Raw genomic sequence first — 16,910 nt, 5'->3', positions numbered from 1 at the left:
CGTCAAGGATTAAACCTCGCGACGATTTATCAAAAACCGTCGCAGATCAAAGTAATCGGTGACAGGTTTAAACCGTTCACCATTGAGCCCATGGCCCTGTTAGCCCAACCCAAGTCCATTCCCTGCGACGAAAAGTAAACGTCACGAATGAAATGCCATATCATCATGGATGCTTACATGGATAATGATGTGGACGATGACAAGGATGATGGTGTGGCATATTGGCCCACTTATTAACAGCCCAACATAAAAATGGGCCATTTTCTAGCTTATTCTCAACCCAATTTTGACGTATTTCCAGCCCATTTCCAATCAGCCTATTTTTATTTGGCATTCAGAAAATTTACATGTTGAATTCAGCCATTTTTTATTTTCTCAGCTATTTATTATAGCATATACAACATACAGCCCATTACTATTGCAAATACAAATATACAGCCCACATAGACAAACAATTCAATTTTATTTATATAAGAACTCAATCCAGCACCATAAGATCTCAAGTTTATTCTCATAAGATGAGATACAAAGTTACATAAAGCACCACATCGTGCAATGCACCATGGCACATAAGCCACCAACAAATTACAGGTTCCCAAAATTGCATGAAGTTGCAGCAGCAGCATCCATATATGAAGTTGCAGTAGCATAGTTCATCAAGTTGCAGCAGCAGAATATGTCAAGTTTCAGCAACACAATGTATCACCAAATGTTCCAGATCTGCACTTTCAGAGAATATTAGAATTTAAACCATTTTAGTAAGATACTTTCAGAGAAGATTAGAATTTAAAGCATCTTAGTAAGGTGCACAAGCTCACCAAATGTTATAGCACTTTCAGAATCAAACAAAGAAACTATGTTGATATAAACAATGTTGAGTTCAAATTTTATCTAAAAGATTTGTCACAAGTAAGTTTTGTTCAATATGGTAGTTGTAGGTTAAAACCAGCGTGTTTAATCTCAAAATAGATAATACTAAAGTACTACATGAAAAATAGATATACCCAGTATCACAGCGTGTTGAATCTTATACAGATCTAAACATCACTAATGGGTAGAGTGAAAATAAGTGCGTACATACCGGTGGGTGAAACAGGGAACAGGGAGGTGAACCGTGCGTACCAGTGGATCTGGCTCTAGAACACTTCAAACTGGCATTTCGGATCACAGCCAGCAGGACAATTCTGCTTCTGTGGTGCCTGCTTTGGAGCAGAGGCGTTGGGCGCCGTCTTCTTTCTCCTTCAGATACTGCAGCAGCCAGTTAAAACCAATTATATTTAGTGAACCTGGTCCAGATCGAAAACAAAAAAAATAACCACATAACAGAGCTGCTTGTATTATCTGCACGACATGAAACACGTCTAGGCATTTACTATCTCGACATGCCCATGTAACAACATGCTGCAACCCAACTGAAGAATAAATGAGCACATACACATGCCAAATGGAAATTTTAGAGAGCTCCTAAGTCCAGCCATCAACATTAACATCAGTTGAGAACCCAACATCAGGAAAAATATCATTCTACTGCCAAGAGAATGTAATGCCTATTTAGGATCAACAAACAAAGCATCAGGAACAAACTCTGTCTAAAAATTTGAGGAAATTCAGTATTTAGATAGACACTTTTATATGATTTCAGGATAATTCAGTTTACCACAAAATACATAGGCAGCAACATATACGCTTTCAAACCAAATTTCCACAAAGTGAACAACACATATGCTTTTAGGAAACAAGATTCAGCACATGGCAAGCATTTATCTAGTAGTTGGTAAAAAGGACAGAATAAGATATGTCAAGCTATTACTATTGCTTAAGTGACAGACAAGTATGCTCCATATAAACCAGAGAATAAAAAGAAAAGGCCGAAGCATCATAGTCTGCATCCAACGAAAATGACTCAGCACCGTAGTCTGCATCACATAATCTCATTCATGAAGCAAATCATTAACAGAAAAAAAGACAAAATTGGCTATGAGACATCGTTAGAATGTGGCCTTTGCTAAAAGCCACTAAAAAAACATATCTTGGCTAAAAGACTTCAAAAATCATGGGAAATATGCTGCCGCACACCCAACTTATTATTATAGTTAGTTTTAGTGGATAGCCACGCAAAATGACGGACACCCACCATGTGTTCAGAACGGATCGGGACTTCACGAGCCTGTGCGTCGGTGCGTGCGGCTGCCCTCAACTCGCTCGCATGGAAAAGCAGCAGGAAGCGGCTGCACTATCTCCCCCGTTGCCGGCGGCGCCCTGCGACGGCGCGGTGGCGGCGCCTGCAGACAGCTGCGCGACGACGGCGGGGCTCGCTTCCCGCGACGGCAGCAGTGCCTGTAGCACAACTAGGACACACGAGAGGAGTGGCATGGAGATGTCTCTGTGGGTGGAACAGGGCACCGTGGCCATGGCGGTACGACGGTAGGGTCGATGGGGGAGCGGCAGGCCAGCAGCGGCGCGTTCCTGAGTTAGGCTGGGGAGTGAAGACTGAGGAAAAACGAAATTTAGGGTTTGGGAAGCTCACGGGGATGACAGTTTTATGCGCTACTGCTACAATCGTGGCCGTCAATCAAAATTGGATGGTTCAGATTCAGGAAATCCAGAGCAGGCTGGCGGGTTATGAGGCCTACCGCGAATACGCGGCCCACGCCCAGGACGCTGGGCCTAATATTTAACGAGTTTTAGACAGGAGCACTTTACTAATTATGTATTTCTTATTTTCCATTGATTAAGCAATCTTGTAAAGTAAACATTTTAAGCCAATTATATTCATGTACCCAATATATTTTTAAAATGAAATAGACTGCATATATGTCCTCTCATAGAATTTTCAAAAAAATGAAACCGATTTACTATTTTCTACAGTTTAAATGCATTATTGAATGCTTTTTGAAAATAACTTCAACTTGAACTACACGTCCTATCTAACAATATCCAAAAATTTTGAAAAATATATAGGTAATAAGGCATGTTGTATTTGAGCTCACTTCCTCAAAATCAATGGAAAATTAAGTGTTTTGTTAGACATTGCTCGAACTACTATTTTGATGACTTCAAAGAAAAAAACAATAATATCGTAAAGTAAACTAAAAATGTTAAGAATTGATATGGCGGCATAATGTGGGTGTATATGCTTGTCATAAAAAAATTCAAGCCATTTTATGAAAGTGAGACTATACATTGTTCACAAATGGTATATGTCTCATGTAGTTTGTGTGAGAGATATACCATTTGTTAGACAATGTATGGTACCTCTTTTTCAAAATTATTTGATTTTTTTATTAGAACATTATACATAAAAATATGTTATTATGCAAGTTTAGAGGATTTTCTAACCAAGTTTTGAATTATTAAAATTATTTTATGTTATATTTGAAGATAAAAGTGATGAATGGATGGAAAAATAAGCCATATATGAAGAACTAAGATATAACAATTTCTTAAAAAGCATGTTTTCAGTTGATAGATCATGATTTTAGAAAAAAATAGAAAAAAATAACATACCATTTGGAGTTAGAATGAGTGAGAAAAACTGGTTACAAATTTTTGCTTCAGATTAAAAACAGAAAAAGCTTTGGTTCATGTTCTTGCTCTTGTTCTTCAAGTATTTACAAGCAGATTAATTGAAAATACAAAAACTTTTATTCAGATTCTCGATTCAAGCCGTTCTTCGCGTACATCACGTTCGTGGGAGGGAGCACGCGGAGGCGCCTTGTGGGGCCAAGGACCGGCCGCATCCGCCATTGACAAGGCCTGGAGGTTGACCTGGTAGGCGTCCCTGTCATTCTCTCCGGGCCGGGCAATGGCAGGCAAGCAACAGCAGGAGGAGGAGAGCAAGTCCAGGAGCAACAGCACGTCCGAGACGAGAAAAGAGTCGGAGCTCTTGGGCTCGCGCTCTGATAGTCGCCGTCGGCGGCGCTGCGAGAGTCGAAGTGAAGGTCGTGAATGAACGGTCGTCCGAGGAGGATGATAAGGAAGGTGTATACTAAATAAATATTATAATAATAAAAGACAACACAAACAAGTGAGTAGTGCAGTGGTTTGGCATTTTGGTTTTGTAGGGCTGGTTCTGGGTTCGAAGCCTGGGCCAGTAATTTTTTGAAAAAAAACAATTATCCTATTTGATGGACGTTGCAAACTTTTTTTTCAAAATTTATAATTATAATGTTTTTTATAAAAAAAAGTTGTAATGTTTGCTGGCCTAGTATTGTGCTTACTAAACTTCAAATAATAAGTTGTCACACTAGTGTGCATAACGCAGTGGTAAGGCACACCGCTACGAAGTCAAGTGTTTCAGGTTCAATTTATATGGGCTGCACTTTTTATTTGTGTTTACAAAATGGACCAAGGCCATGTCGTCGACGCGCATAAACTCGAGTGAATGGCTGAGGCGGCCTACCGTGATGCTAGGCCAGTAAACAAATACAAATACTAGCTCAAATGGAAATCTCACGTAGGTGCAATTTTTTGTTTCCATGTGCAAATGGAATATATTTTTAGTTTTGCCATATATGCCTGTAACAAAATTATCCCAACAAAATACAAGTAATAACAAAATTATTTTGTTACAATAGTTTATCGGATTGTCTTTTCGGTTTGATACCTTTTGCAATCATATTTTCTATTTTTCTTTGCACTAAACACCGATAGTGCGCATATTGTTTTGGGCCAACTAGAGTATGACGAATTCGAAATCCATACACCGCGACGATCTGATAAAATTGTCACTAGTTAGCGGGTTGGGAATATCCAGTGGGCTCATCCTTGACGAAAAAATTAATATCGTCACGAATTACATCTGTCAGTGGTTGTTAGTGACAGTTTGTAAATCCATCACCGAGAAATCGTCACGGATTAGCAAGTTTCTTGTAGTGTATGTACATCAGTTAGGGTACCCCTTACTGATATCCTCGACAGTAGCCCCCGAGTCTCTATTCGAGTGCTTGCACTCGAGTGGAGGCTCTTTTTTGTGGTCGAGTTTCCGTGGGGGCGCGCGAGCGACCCCGCGGGGGTAGCCCCCGAGCCCTTGGAGGAGTTTTTGACTCCTTCGAGGGTTGTATTGCCTAATCTGCGGAAGCGCTCTCGATGTCCATCGTGGAGGGCTTTGATTTGTTTGTTTCACGCAGGGGTCACGACGTACTCCCGGTGGAGCGAGTGTCATCTACCCCAGATTGAGCTCCTAGCGGGTAATCCAAGTGAGAACCCGTGCCCCATTCGAGGAGGTCAGCTGTAGCCCGGAGGCGTTCTCATAAAGCGGGGTCGACGTGGTCGGGGTTACTGGTCTCGTTCGATAGAGTCCAGCAGCTCGATGCCTCCCTTTGGGGGGATTCCTTTTGACCATCTCGTCCTCGCCTTGGACATCCCCAGCGAGTCCTCGAGGTGGGCCTCATTTTTCGACCGCTCGCTGGGCATCCTGACTTGGTTACTCGAGATTGGCTGTCGAACCTGTTCGATGGGTCAGCCTGCGACCTCTCGAGGTTCTCATGAATATGTACCTTGGCTTACAGGGGAAGGAAAAGATCACGTAGGTTCGCCTTTTTGCCTGTTGGGCGCGCCTTTTTAGGCAGGAGCCGTTGCGACACTGTACCGGCACGGAATTCGTAGCGTCCCATCTGTGAGAGAGATAAGGACCGTTAGGTGGCGCATTTATTGGAGGAGTTACCGTATCCGTTGGATCCGTCCGTTGGTGGGTTGCCGTCTATAAATGTCTTGTGGTCTTCCTGTCGTCGCTCCTTCCGCCTTCTGCCCCTGTTCTTGCCTCTGCTTCCTTGCCATCTCGCGCGTGCGTACCCTCGAGTAGTAGTGAAGTCGCCCTTCTCCCACCTGAAAATGCCGGTGAGACTCATCGCCGCCGATGACTAGCGCCCGTCGTCGATGACGGAGCGCCGGCTGTTGGAGCTCGAGAGGGAGGGACTCCTGCGCCCCTGCACTTCGTCTTCGCGGCCAGAGTGGATCGTGCCGGCGGCGGATCACCGGGAGCCAAGGCTGTCCAAGGGCTATGTGGTCTCCTTTGCCAAGTTCCACCGCCACGGCTTGGGCTCTCCTCCGAGTCGTTTCATGCGGGCGCTCTGCCACCACTACGGGGCGGAGCTCCAGCATTTTTCGCCGAACGCCGTCACCATTGCGGCGGTTTTTGCCGCGGTGTGTGAGAGCTACCTGGGGATGATGCCTCACTGGGATTTGTGGCTCCACTTGTACCGGGGCGAGCTCTTCAACGCCCCCAGCGGAACTGCAGGAGTGAGGAAGCCGGTACGGGCTGGGTGCCTCAACCTGGTGCTCAAGACTAGCAAGTCGGAGAAGCCACGCGAGTACATCCCGGTGGGGTTGACGTCGAACCATGCCGGATGGGACTCCTAGTGGTTTTACTTACGGAACGACGACGACCTCGTCCCCGCCTACACCGGGCGCTTGATCTCGGAGCGTCCGGACCACTAGAGGTACGGCGTTGTCCAAGCCCACTAGCCGCGGCTCGACCCCATTCTCGACGCCCTGAAGAAGTTGCGTGAGGAGGGCTTGATGGCCGCGCTCGTCCTTTCCGCCGTAAATCACCGACGAGTGCTCCCGTTGATGTCTCGGCCGTTGAGGATGGACGAGATGGGCCCTGGCGTCTCGTCTCGCGCTCTTGAGGCTTGCCGGATGTCTAACGAAGCGCCTGCGGACGATGAGGTCGCCGCCAGGGTTAGGGCGGCCGTTGCAGGCGATTTTCAGCCTGAGCACGTCAACGGCTTCCCTATGAGACCCGATCAGGGGTCGATCGACCTGGTAAGTTATTTTCCTGTTTACGGTTCCGATTCTCGATTTCCTTCGACCTTGTCTAAGACTTATTTTTGCTCGTGCAGGGATCGATCGACGCTCGATCTTCAAAGCCTCCGATGAAGGAGGACGACATGGATCGTGACAAGAGGCGCGAGTCCGCGGAGAAGCTGAAGTCCACAAAGGACTTGGAAAAGAAGGGGGAGAAGAAGAAAAATCTCGTGCGACATGCGTTGGAGACTCGTCTAGCGAAGTCCAGGCAGAGGGGGGAGCCTGAGGAAGAATCCCCCGATGAGGATGATGGCGGCGATGGCGACGATGACAGCGACGACTCCGAGGGGATGGCCTCGACTAAGGGGGAAACGGGTCGCGGGAGTACCAGTCCGGGCGCTGGCCAGGCTGGAGACGCCGAGCCGAGACTTGTGCCCGTTCGTGAGGGGCCCGGAGCCTCGACGCGAGGTGGCTCGAGGCCTGCTGGTCGAGGCGCCGGTAGGCGGGTCGCCCTTCCTGTGGGGTAAGATTTTCGATGTTATGATTCTCACCCTCCGATGTCTTTGCATTTTCTCGGGTAACAGCTTCTCTTACGCTTGTTTCTCTCTCCTCAGGCTGAAACAGACGCTCGAACAGGCCCAGCCCTCGATGGCCAAGAGGCTTAAGGTGGGAGTGGCCTCCAAAGACTCAGGTTAGCGGTTCATTCCCGTCATCATGAGAGTCGTGTTGCCCTTATGTCGATCATCATGGCGATTGACTTTTTTCTTTTGAGTGCTTACAGGCTTCTCCGATCCTTGGCCGTCGACTGGTGTCGAGAGCGCCCCGCCTCGTCCATTGGTGGGGGATTCCACCCCGCCGTCGCCGAAGCGGGTCGAGGCGCCTCGCCCCCAAGAGCAGGAGGGAGCCCCCGAGCCTCCCCGATCTGGGGTCGAGGGGGATCCTATCATAATAAGTAACGGGTCCGGCGGCGACAGGCCTTCGAAGGACGCCCGCCCCATGGACGAGGAGGTCGAGGCTTCTCCCGTCGTGAAGCGGACGCCTTGGCCCATCGGGCTCCACTCCATCGAGGAGCAGAGGAAGAGAGGAGAGGAAGAACGCGAGCGGGAGACGCAGCAACAACTGTAGGAGGGGCAGCAGCAGCCGCAACAGGAAGGAGAAGAAGGAGAGGAGGGGCGGCGGCCAGAAGGAGCCTAGCTCGAGGAGCTACTGGAGCAGGACCGGCAGCAGGAGCTGCGGGAGCTCCAGGAGCAGCAGCAGCAGAGGAGCCAGCAGTTAGAGGAACTGCTCGAGCCACCACCACATAGTCCACCCCAGCCAGTGCCGCCAACGCCACAAGAGCCTGAGACCACGGAGGAGGGTCTACCGGTCTATGGTCCGCCGACCCCTGCGTGGCTCTGTCCGGGAGCGACCCCTTCTATCCCGGCTGAGCCAGGGCGCGCGGACGGGTGGTGGTGCTTGCCTGCATGATGCGCACCCTGGTGGACCCTCAGTTCGAGATCAAGGGCACAGGACCCTCAGTTCGAGATCAAGGGCACAATCTACGGCATCGAGGGGATAGCTCCTAGATTCCTTCGAGATCGTCGATCGTGGGAGGATCGCATTCTCACCGAGGAAGATGAAGCCGGGACGTCGGGCGGCAGTGGTGCCAGCGATACCGGGACTTGGAAGACCGTGGATGATGACGGGAGATTCCCCTCCCTCATTGACCTGTTTTTGCGTCACGGGGGGTCGCTTGAGGCCGTCCAAGAGCTCATCCGGGGTGTCAAGGCGCGCGCGGAGGAGGAGATGGAAAACTGGTGCCCCGATCGGATCCGCATTCGAGCTTCCACCGACCCGTCCGAGCCTAACATCTTTTTGGATGATCAGAAGGAGGCCAAAAAGTGGGAGCATCTCAAGGAGCTTCGCCTCTGGATGAAGCATGTGGTGGGGCTCATGTCCGACGTCGTCAACAATGGGCTCGGTCCGGCTTACTTTGTAAGTATCTTTGGGCCTTAATTACCATAGGACGTTTGGTTTTGTGTTCTTACTGTCCAATTGCTGACTCGTAGGATCTGAAAGAGACCTCTCATATAAAGTCGAGCTTTATCCACGCGACAAGGGGCGGCTGGGAGCAACTCCCTCTCCTCAAGGATCAACTCCTGGAGTTGCAGGAGAAGCTCCTCAAGGCTTACAAGGAGCTTTTGGCGCTCGAGGAGGAGAAGAAGGATAGGGAGGCCGGTCTGGCTGAAGCTCGGGAGGCCTCGAGGAAGGCGGTGGAAGAGGCCACGCTGCTGAGGGAGCGGACCATGACGGTCGAGGAGGCCGCGTCCAAGGCCCGGGAAGAGGCCGTGTTTTACAAGGACACGGCCGCTGACCAAGACAAGGAGAAGGGCCTCCTCAGGGCTGACCTCGCCTCTGCCCGAGAATCCTTCCAAAAGATGAAGACAGAGTGTGTGAGGGGCGAGATTGCCCAGAGCGCCGCAGAGGAGGCCAAGAAGAAGGCCCTCGAGGATCTCGAGGCGGAGCGGGTTCGATCTCGCAGCCACTCTAATGACGTCGAACGTCTCAAGAGAGCGTTGCTGGAGAAAGATGGAGCTATCGCACAGGCGAGCAAGGCGATCGAGGACTTGCGGGTCGCCAATACTGACCTGGTCCGCTCTCATAGGGAGATCGAGAGGGCCAACTCTGATTTGGTTGGCGTGAATATGGCTCTGGAGGAGAAAATTTGTGGTATGTTTCTACCATTGTGTTTCTTTCCCGGGGTGTGCTTTGTGTTATCTAACTTCTCTATGTCGGCCTTTGTAGGGATTAAAGACGAGCTGCTAGCTGCTCAAGTCGAGGCCCGCTCCACCAAGGCTCAGCTCGAGGGGGAGGTCGCTTTGAACGGTCGGCTACGGACCGCGATAAGCGATCTTTCGGCCTCCTGGGACCTCAAGCCTGTGGACGAGTCAAGGGACGCGGCTCGAGGTGACGCACTGGTCGATCAGCTATGCTACCTAGGCGCGACGCTGAGGGATCGAGTGTGGGACGCTCTTCATACCGTAGTGAAGCGGGCAATGGTGGTTGTTTGCTCAGGCTTTTCTTACAATATGGAGGTGGTGTCCCATGGCTTCGTCACCGATATCTCCAAGACCTACGCAGAGAACGAGGAGAGGCTCCATGCCTTGATCGATGATGCGGAGGCCCCTGGGGAAAGGCTGGCGAAGCTGTTCGAGCCGGAAGTGCTTCCTCCCGAGACTAGCTCGGGCGTGGATGAGGGTGGTGAGGGCCGTGACACAGACTGAGGCCTGCGAGCCTATACTGGGTGCTAAGGCCCCTTGTACAGTATTTTTGTCTTAAGGAAATGCTGTATTTTTAAGTGGTTTATAAGGTTTGTGAATATTTGCTTATTCCTATGTTCGTACTCTCTTTTGTTTCCTTTCTGCCTATGTCTGTACTCCTTGTTCAGTCTTTTGTTAAGGCGACCCCGATTGCCTCGAGGGTGAGGGAGCGAGTAGAGTTACCATAGCCCAGGGGCGTAGGAGTTCTCAGGCTTGTCGTCTGTTGGCCCTTAAGGGGCTCGAGGTGCCTCTACTACTCGACCGTGCGAGGTTTACTGATAGGAAAGAAAAAATTGCTTGGTTTTTTAGACACTTGGGGGGATCCCCCCTGCTAGCCCCCGAGGGGGTATCGACTATGATGGGTCATAGTTAGTACTCCCTTCTAACGTCGAGATTTTGACCAATGAAAAGGTAAATTATTCGAGGGAAAGATCTTATTCATTCATGCATTCATTCGTAAGGTCTCGGTATAGGATGTACATGGGAACATAAACTTTGAAATTCTAGGGGTAGAATCGACGTAGCTGTTCGATGTTCCACGCGTTGGTGAAGACTGCCCCTTTTTCGTCCGCGAGCTTGTATGTCCCTGGCTTCAGGACCTCGACCACCACGTATGGGCCCTCCCAGGGCGGAGTCAGTTTGTGGCACCCTTGGTTGCTTTGCCACCGCCGTAGAACAAGATCACCCACGTTCAGATCCCTTTTGCGTATGTGCTTGTCGTGGTAGCGTCGAAGTTTCTGCTGGTACCTGGCGGAGTTGAGGAGGGCTATGTCTCGAGCTTCCTCGAGCTGGTTGACCGCGTTCTCTCGAGTCTCCTTATTTGACTGCTCGTTGTAGGCTTTGAGTCGAGGAGACCCATACTCGAGGTCTATTGGAAGCACGGCCTCGGAGCCGTAGACCATAAAGAATGGGGTATATTTCGTGGCCCTGCTAGGCGTTGTCCTTAAGCTCCATGGGACTGAAGAGAGCTCTTCGACCCATTTCTTGCCGAATTTCTTCAACCGATTGTAGATTCTTGGTTTTAGCCCGTGCAAAATCATACCATTGGCACACTCGACCTGGCCGTTAGTTCGAGGGTGGGCCACTGCGGACCAGTTCACACGGATGTGATGCCGGTCACAGAAGTCCAAGAACTTTTTGCCGGTGAACTGAGTGCCATTGTCGGTGATGATGACGTTGGGAATCCCAAACCGGTGGATGATGTCGGTGAAGAAAAGGACGGCCTACTGAGAGCGGATGTTCATGATGGGTCGAGCCTCGATCCATTTGGAGAATTTGTTGATGGCCACCAGCAAATGGGTGTATCCTCCTGCTGCCTTCTGTAGAGGCCCTACTAGGTCGAGTCCCCACACCGCGAACGGCCACGTGATGGGGATCATCTAGAGAGTGTGGGCGGGAAGATGCGTCTGCTTGGCGTAAAATTGACACCCATGGCACGAGCGTACGAGCTCGATGGCGTCAGCTACGGCCGTTGGCCAGTAGAAGCCTTGTCGGAAAGCGTTCCCTACGAGGGTCCGCGGAGCAGCGTGGTGGCCACAAGCCCCTGAGTGTAGATCCTTGAGGAGCCTTCGGCCTTCCTCTATGGTGATGCAACGCTGCAAGATTCCTGTCGGGCTTCGTCGATATAATTCATTATCTTCGCCATAGATTACGTATGACTTGGCCCGTCGAGCGATACGGCGGGCCTCGAATCGATCTTCTGGTAGCTCGCATCGAATCAGGCAGTCAAGGAACGGCGTGCGCCAGTCGAACGGTCGACTGGGTCGTTGTTCTGCCTCCATTACTTCTGCTGCCACTAGCAGTGCCTCGATGGCGTCGGTTTGTGGGAGGGCGGTGGTTTCGACGTCAGCCCCCGAGCCTAAGTCGACGGATGGCTCGTGCAGATCCCTCGAGAATGCATCGGGCGGGACCTTGCCTCGAGTTGACGCGATCTTAGTGAGTTCGTCGGCTGCCTCGTTGTAGCGTCGGGCGATGTGGACGAGCTCCAGGCCGTGGAACTTATCCTAGAGCCGACGTACCTCCTTGCAGTATGCCTCCATTTTTGGGTCGTGGCAGTTAGAGGCTTTCATCACTTGGTCGATGATGAGTTGGGAGTCGCCTCGGACGTCGAGGCGCCAAACTCCTATCTCGATGGCGATCTTCAGCCCATTGACAAGGGCCTCGTATTCCGCAACGTTGTTGGATGCAGCAAAATGTATCCTGATGACATACCTCATATGAACGCCCATAGGCGAGACGAATAGCAGGCCTGCCCCAGCTCCCGTCTTCATGAGAGACCCGTCGAAATACATCGTCAATAGTTCCGCTTGAACTTGAGTCGGGGGGGAGCTGGGAGTCCGTCCATTCCGCGACGAAATCCACCAGAGCTTGAGACTTGATAGCTTTGCGGGACGCGTAAGTGAGGGTCTCACTCATGAGCTCGACCGACCATTTGGCGATTCTTCCCGTAGCCTCCCGACTTTGGATGATCTCACCCAAGGGGAAGGACGAGACCACCGTGATAGGGTGGCCGAGGAAGTAGTGTTGCAACTTGAGTCGGGCGAGGATCACGGTGTAGATTAGCTTCTGGATTTGTGGATACCGTGCCTTGGTCTCTGAGAGTACCTCGCTGACGAAATAGACCGGCCTCTGGACTGGCAGCGCATGCCCCTCTTCCTGCCTCTCGACCACTACTGCCGCACTGACGACCTGGGTCATCGAGGCAACGTACAGAACCAGAGGTTCTGCGGGTTGAGGTGGGACCAGGACCAGGGCAAAGGTCAGTGTTTTCTTCAAGTTATCGAGGGCTTCCTCGGCTTCGGGGGTTGTTGACGGTCCTTAATGCTCACATTTAACCATCAACTAATCATGAAAAAGGATCCAAATGCAACCAACACCCAGACTTAGGGTTTTATCTGACAGAATTCCACGAGTTTTGTTGTTTGTCTATTTTTGCAGGGGGTTATCAGGAAATACGGAAGAAAGGACCACACGTCGGGTTTACATAGAGATAATAATGTGCCGCACAATTTTCTATTTTTGACTTATTGACTTGTTCTTCTGGATCCACGGTTTGACTATGCAATAAATGTCTTGTAAGTATGTATTAGCTGTCTCCCACCTATGAGCTCCAGATATCAAAAACTTATTAGAGTAGGGTGAGAGAGAAGGCAATGTCACTATGCCTCATAACAAAAATACCACATACTTTGAGAGAAGGCATACACCATTACTGCCTTGGTAAGGATCCAGAAATACCACAAAAGAGAGACTACAGAGAGCCATACAAGGAATCTCTGAGTTTTATTTGAAAATCTACAAAAAAACTCTAGAGCTATAGTTAATCGAAGAACAAGAGACATGGCGCTTGACTAGACCGTTCTATCTTTTAACTACTCAAGACACAGGTGACGGTTGCAAGCCCCATGGTGGAAGGTAAAATGAGTAAGATTAAATCTTAACAGTTTACCCTAACACAGAGATGAGATCTTGTTTGAATGCATGTGTACCTTTAAAGCATGAAACCACTGCAGAAACTCTTGAGTTCATATTTGCTCAGGGACGAGCAAAGGTTAAGCTTGGGGGAGCTTGTTGACGGTCCTTAATGCTCACATTTAACCATCAACTAATCATGGAAAAGGATCCAAATGCAACCAACACCCAGACTTAGGGTTTTATCTGACAGAATTCCACGAGTTTTGGTGTTTGTCTATTTCTGTAGGGGGTTATCAGGAAATACGGAAGAAAGGACCACACGTCGGGTTTACATAGAGATATTAACATACCGCGCAATCTTCTATCATCTAGAAGACTCCAGAAGCCACGGGAACGAAGCGGAGGCCGAGAGGACTCAGGGACAGGGCGCCCGCCCTACTCTCCTGGGCGCCCGCCCTCACATAGAGTCCAATCAGGACTCTCTTTCGGGATATTGCTCCACCGACCTAAAGGATCAAGGATAACCATTCAATCAATGTCGGTTTGATCCAACAGCCTAGATTCATTTGAAAAGACTATATAAGCAAGGCCCCCTGGCCCCTGGAGATCATACCTCTTCTACAGAATCAAAGTTAGGGTTTCAATTCTTCATCCAAGTAGAGAGGATCCCTCTAGTTCTTCTAGTTCTACCTCTAGTTCCTCTAGTTCTAGTTCTTGTTCATCTAGTTATAGTTCTAGTTAGTTCTAGTTGTAATCTAGAAAATAGGGAGAGAGAAGAGGAGAGCGGAGGAGGAGGAGCCGGATCTGTCGGATCTTCCTCAACATTGTACTTTTGCAGCAACTGGTTCGTTCTTCATCGTTCTCCAGGTTCTTCAATTCATAATTCCTGAGTACTTTAATTATTTTTATTTACATTCAAGTTATCTATTGGATTCCCGCTTGCATCAAGTGCTCTAGTCTTTGATACGCTAGAGTAGTAATTAAAAGATTAGACGTGGTGTTTAGTCTTGCAATTACCTGGAATTGCACCCAATCCTGCGGATAGTTGTGGTAGCCCTTGGGTAGTGACAGCCCTATCAGTCGATGTATTCCACCTTGTTCGGATCGGTGTTTGTAGGACCGTAGTCAGACCTTCCTAGCCCCCTTCTCATCTCTTTCTGTGGTTAGTGTTCTGATGTCCCGAAATAGATAATCTTGAAGTAATTCTTGATTCTTAGATCAACTAGAGAACTCTCAGGAAACTTCCTCTCTTCCTACCAAAAATAATTATATAGTTATCCTTGGGCGATCTTGGATCTTAATTAGTACACTCACGTTCCCTGTGGAAAATCGATACTCTGGAATACTCCCGGGTGAAGGCTACATCGGTATCCGTGCGCTTGCGGATTTTTCTGTTTGCGTTTAAAATACCCAACAGGGGTCCAAGAGAAACGCTCGGCTTTTTTCAAGAGCCGATACAGTGGCAACGCCTTTTCTCCCAACCTCGAGATAAAATGACTTAGCGCCGCCAAACATCCCGTGACTTTCTGCACTCCCTTGACGTCTCGGATCAGCCCCATTCTTGTGATGGCCGAGACTTTCTCGGGATTGGCCTCGATGCCACGTTGGGAGACTATGTATCCTAGGAGCATGCCTCGAGGTACACCAAAGACGCATTTCTCGGGGTTGAGCTTGATCTTGTTGGCGCGTAAGCAACTGAAAGCGATCTCGAGGTCCTGAATCAGGTCTCCTCGTTTCTTTGACTTGACGACGATGTCGTCAACGTATGCCTCGATCGTCGACCCTATATGTTTGCCAAACACGTGGAGCATGCATCGCTGGTATGTTGCTCCCGCGTTTCGAAGCCCGAACGGTATGGTTACATAACAGTACATCCCAAAAGGCGTGATGAAAGATGTCGCGAGCTGGTCGGACTCTTTCATTTTTATTTGATGGTAACCAGAATATGCATCAAGGAAAGAAAGGGTTTCGCATCCCGCAGTAGAATCAACAATTTGATCGATACGTGGCAATGGAAAAGGAACTTTTGGACATGCTTTATTCAAACTTGTATAATCGACACACATCCTCATTTTCCCATTCTTTTTCTTAACTAGTATAGGGTTTGCTAACCAGTCGGGATGGTGAACCTCCTTGATGAATCCGGCCGTCAAAAGCTTGTGGATCTCCTCACCAATGATCTTGCGTTTCTCCTCGTCGAAGCGACGCAACCGTTGTTTCACTGACTTGGAACCGGCTCGAATTTCCAAGGAGTGCTCGGCGACTTCCCTCGTTATGCCTGGCATGTCCGAGGGATTCCATGCAAACATGTCGGCGTTTGCACGGAGAAAGTTGACGAGCACGGCTTCCTATTTGGGGTCAAGGTCGGCGCTGATCGTCAGCACCTTGCTGTCGGAGTTGTTGGGGTCGAGCGGGATCTTCTTCGTTCCTTCTGCCGGCTTGAAGCTGCCCGCGTGGCGCTTGGGCTCTAGAGCCTCTGCGGCCAGGGCTTCGAGCTTCGAGGCGAGCTCAGTGGAGCTCTCGATAGCTTCCCCATACTCGACGCACTCGACGTCGCACTCGTACATGTGCTCGTAGGAGGAGCTGACGGTGATGACGCCCTTGGGTCCGGGCATCTTCAGCTCCAGGTAGGTGTAGTTGAGGATAGCCATAAACTTGGCGTAGCCCGGGCGCCCGATGATGGCGTGGTACGTGCCTCGGAATCCCACCACCTCGAAGGTGAGGGTCTCCTTTCTGAAATTGGCCATCATGCCAAAGCAGACCAGCAAGTCGATTCGACCTACCGGCAATGCCTTCTTTCCAGGTACGACACCATGGAAGCTGCCCACGCTCGGCTGGAGTTGTGCCTGGTTGATGCCGAGGAGGTCGAGGGTCTCAAGGTAGATGATGTTCAGGCTGCTGCCGCCATCCATCAGCACCTTCGAGAGTCTAGTGTTGACGATGATGGGGTCGACGACGAGCGGGTAGACGCCGGGGGTGACTACCTTGTCGGGGTGGTCGTCTCGATCGAAGGTGATGGGGGTGTTTGACCAGTTGAGGTATTAGGGCACTGCCATCCTTGCCGCAAAGACCTCGCGGCACTCCCTGTTGCGTTGCCTTGCGGTTAGCTGCGTCGAGGGTCCACCGTAGATCATGTAGCAGTCGTGGACGGCTGGGAAACCTTCGTCATCATTGTTGTCCCCCTTGTCGCCGTTCTTCTCTTTCTTTTGGTCGTCCTTCTTGAATCCCAGGCCGTCGAAGTGCTTCTTCAGCATACGGCAGTCCTCGAGCTTGTGGTTTGCCCCTCCCTTATGGTAAGGGCAGGTGTCGAGGGTATCGGCAAGGGGTACCCTCAGCGATGCGCATTACGAGATTGCCCGTACGCAGGTCGAGGCCCTCAATTCGACGCTCTAATCTTACGTATGCGCCGCCATCGACGGCCGCAACCTCGAAGGCGGAAATAGCGTCGAG

At 49.9% G+C, this 16,910-nt stretch overlaps 1 protein-coding gene and 1 long non-coding RNA gene across 2 annotated transcripts; one reads left to right on the top strand and one right to left on the bottom strand.

Moving 5' to 3' along the window:
* Positions 445 to 2,501, bottom strand: LOC110434947. The gene is made up of 2 exons (XR_002452550.1): positions 2,135 to 2,501; positions 445 to 1,248 (listed from the first exon to the last, which is right to left on the bottom strand). It is a non-coding gene; the product is annotated as an uncharacterized LOC110434947 (long non-coding RNA).
* On the top strand, positions 4,385 to 8,023 carry LOC110431958 (CLK4-associating serine/arginine rich protein-like). Its single transcript, XM_021451828.1, has 5 exons — positions 4,385 to 4,417; positions 6,843 to 6,931; positions 7,362 to 7,438; positions 7,529 to 7,613; positions 7,822 to 8,023. Exons 1-5 carry the CDS (start codon positions 4,385 to 4,387, stop codon positions 8,021 to 8,023), a joined length of 486 nt encoding a protein of 161 aa, XP_021307503.1.

This window comes from Sorghum bicolor, chromosome 1 (assembly GCF_000003195.3).
Source record: "Sorghum bicolor cultivar BTx623 chromosome 1, Sorghum_bicolor_NCBIv3, whole genome shotgun sequence".
NCBI classification, from domain to species: Eukaryota; Viridiplantae; Streptophyta; class Magnoliopsida; order Poales; family Poaceae; genus Sorghum; species Sorghum bicolor.
This window is presented reverse-complemented; position numbering and strand designations above follow the sequence as displayed.

What these genes read in the sequence shown, in the direction of transcription:
- LOC110431958 (XM_021451828.1), top strand. Translation starts at nt 4,385, where the DNA reads ATGGCTGAGGCGGCCTACCGTGATGCTAGGCCA. An exon ending in GAGTCCGCGGAGAAGCTGAA is followed by an intron (nt 6,932 to 7,361) that starts GTCCACAAAGGA and finishes CTCTCTCCTCAG; the next exon opens with GCTGAAACAGACGCTCGAAC. An exon ending in AGTGGCCTCCAAAGACTCAG is followed by an intron (nt 7,439 to 7,528) that starts GTTAGCGGTTCA and finishes GAGTGCTTACAG; the next exon opens with GCTTCTCCGATCCTTGGCCG.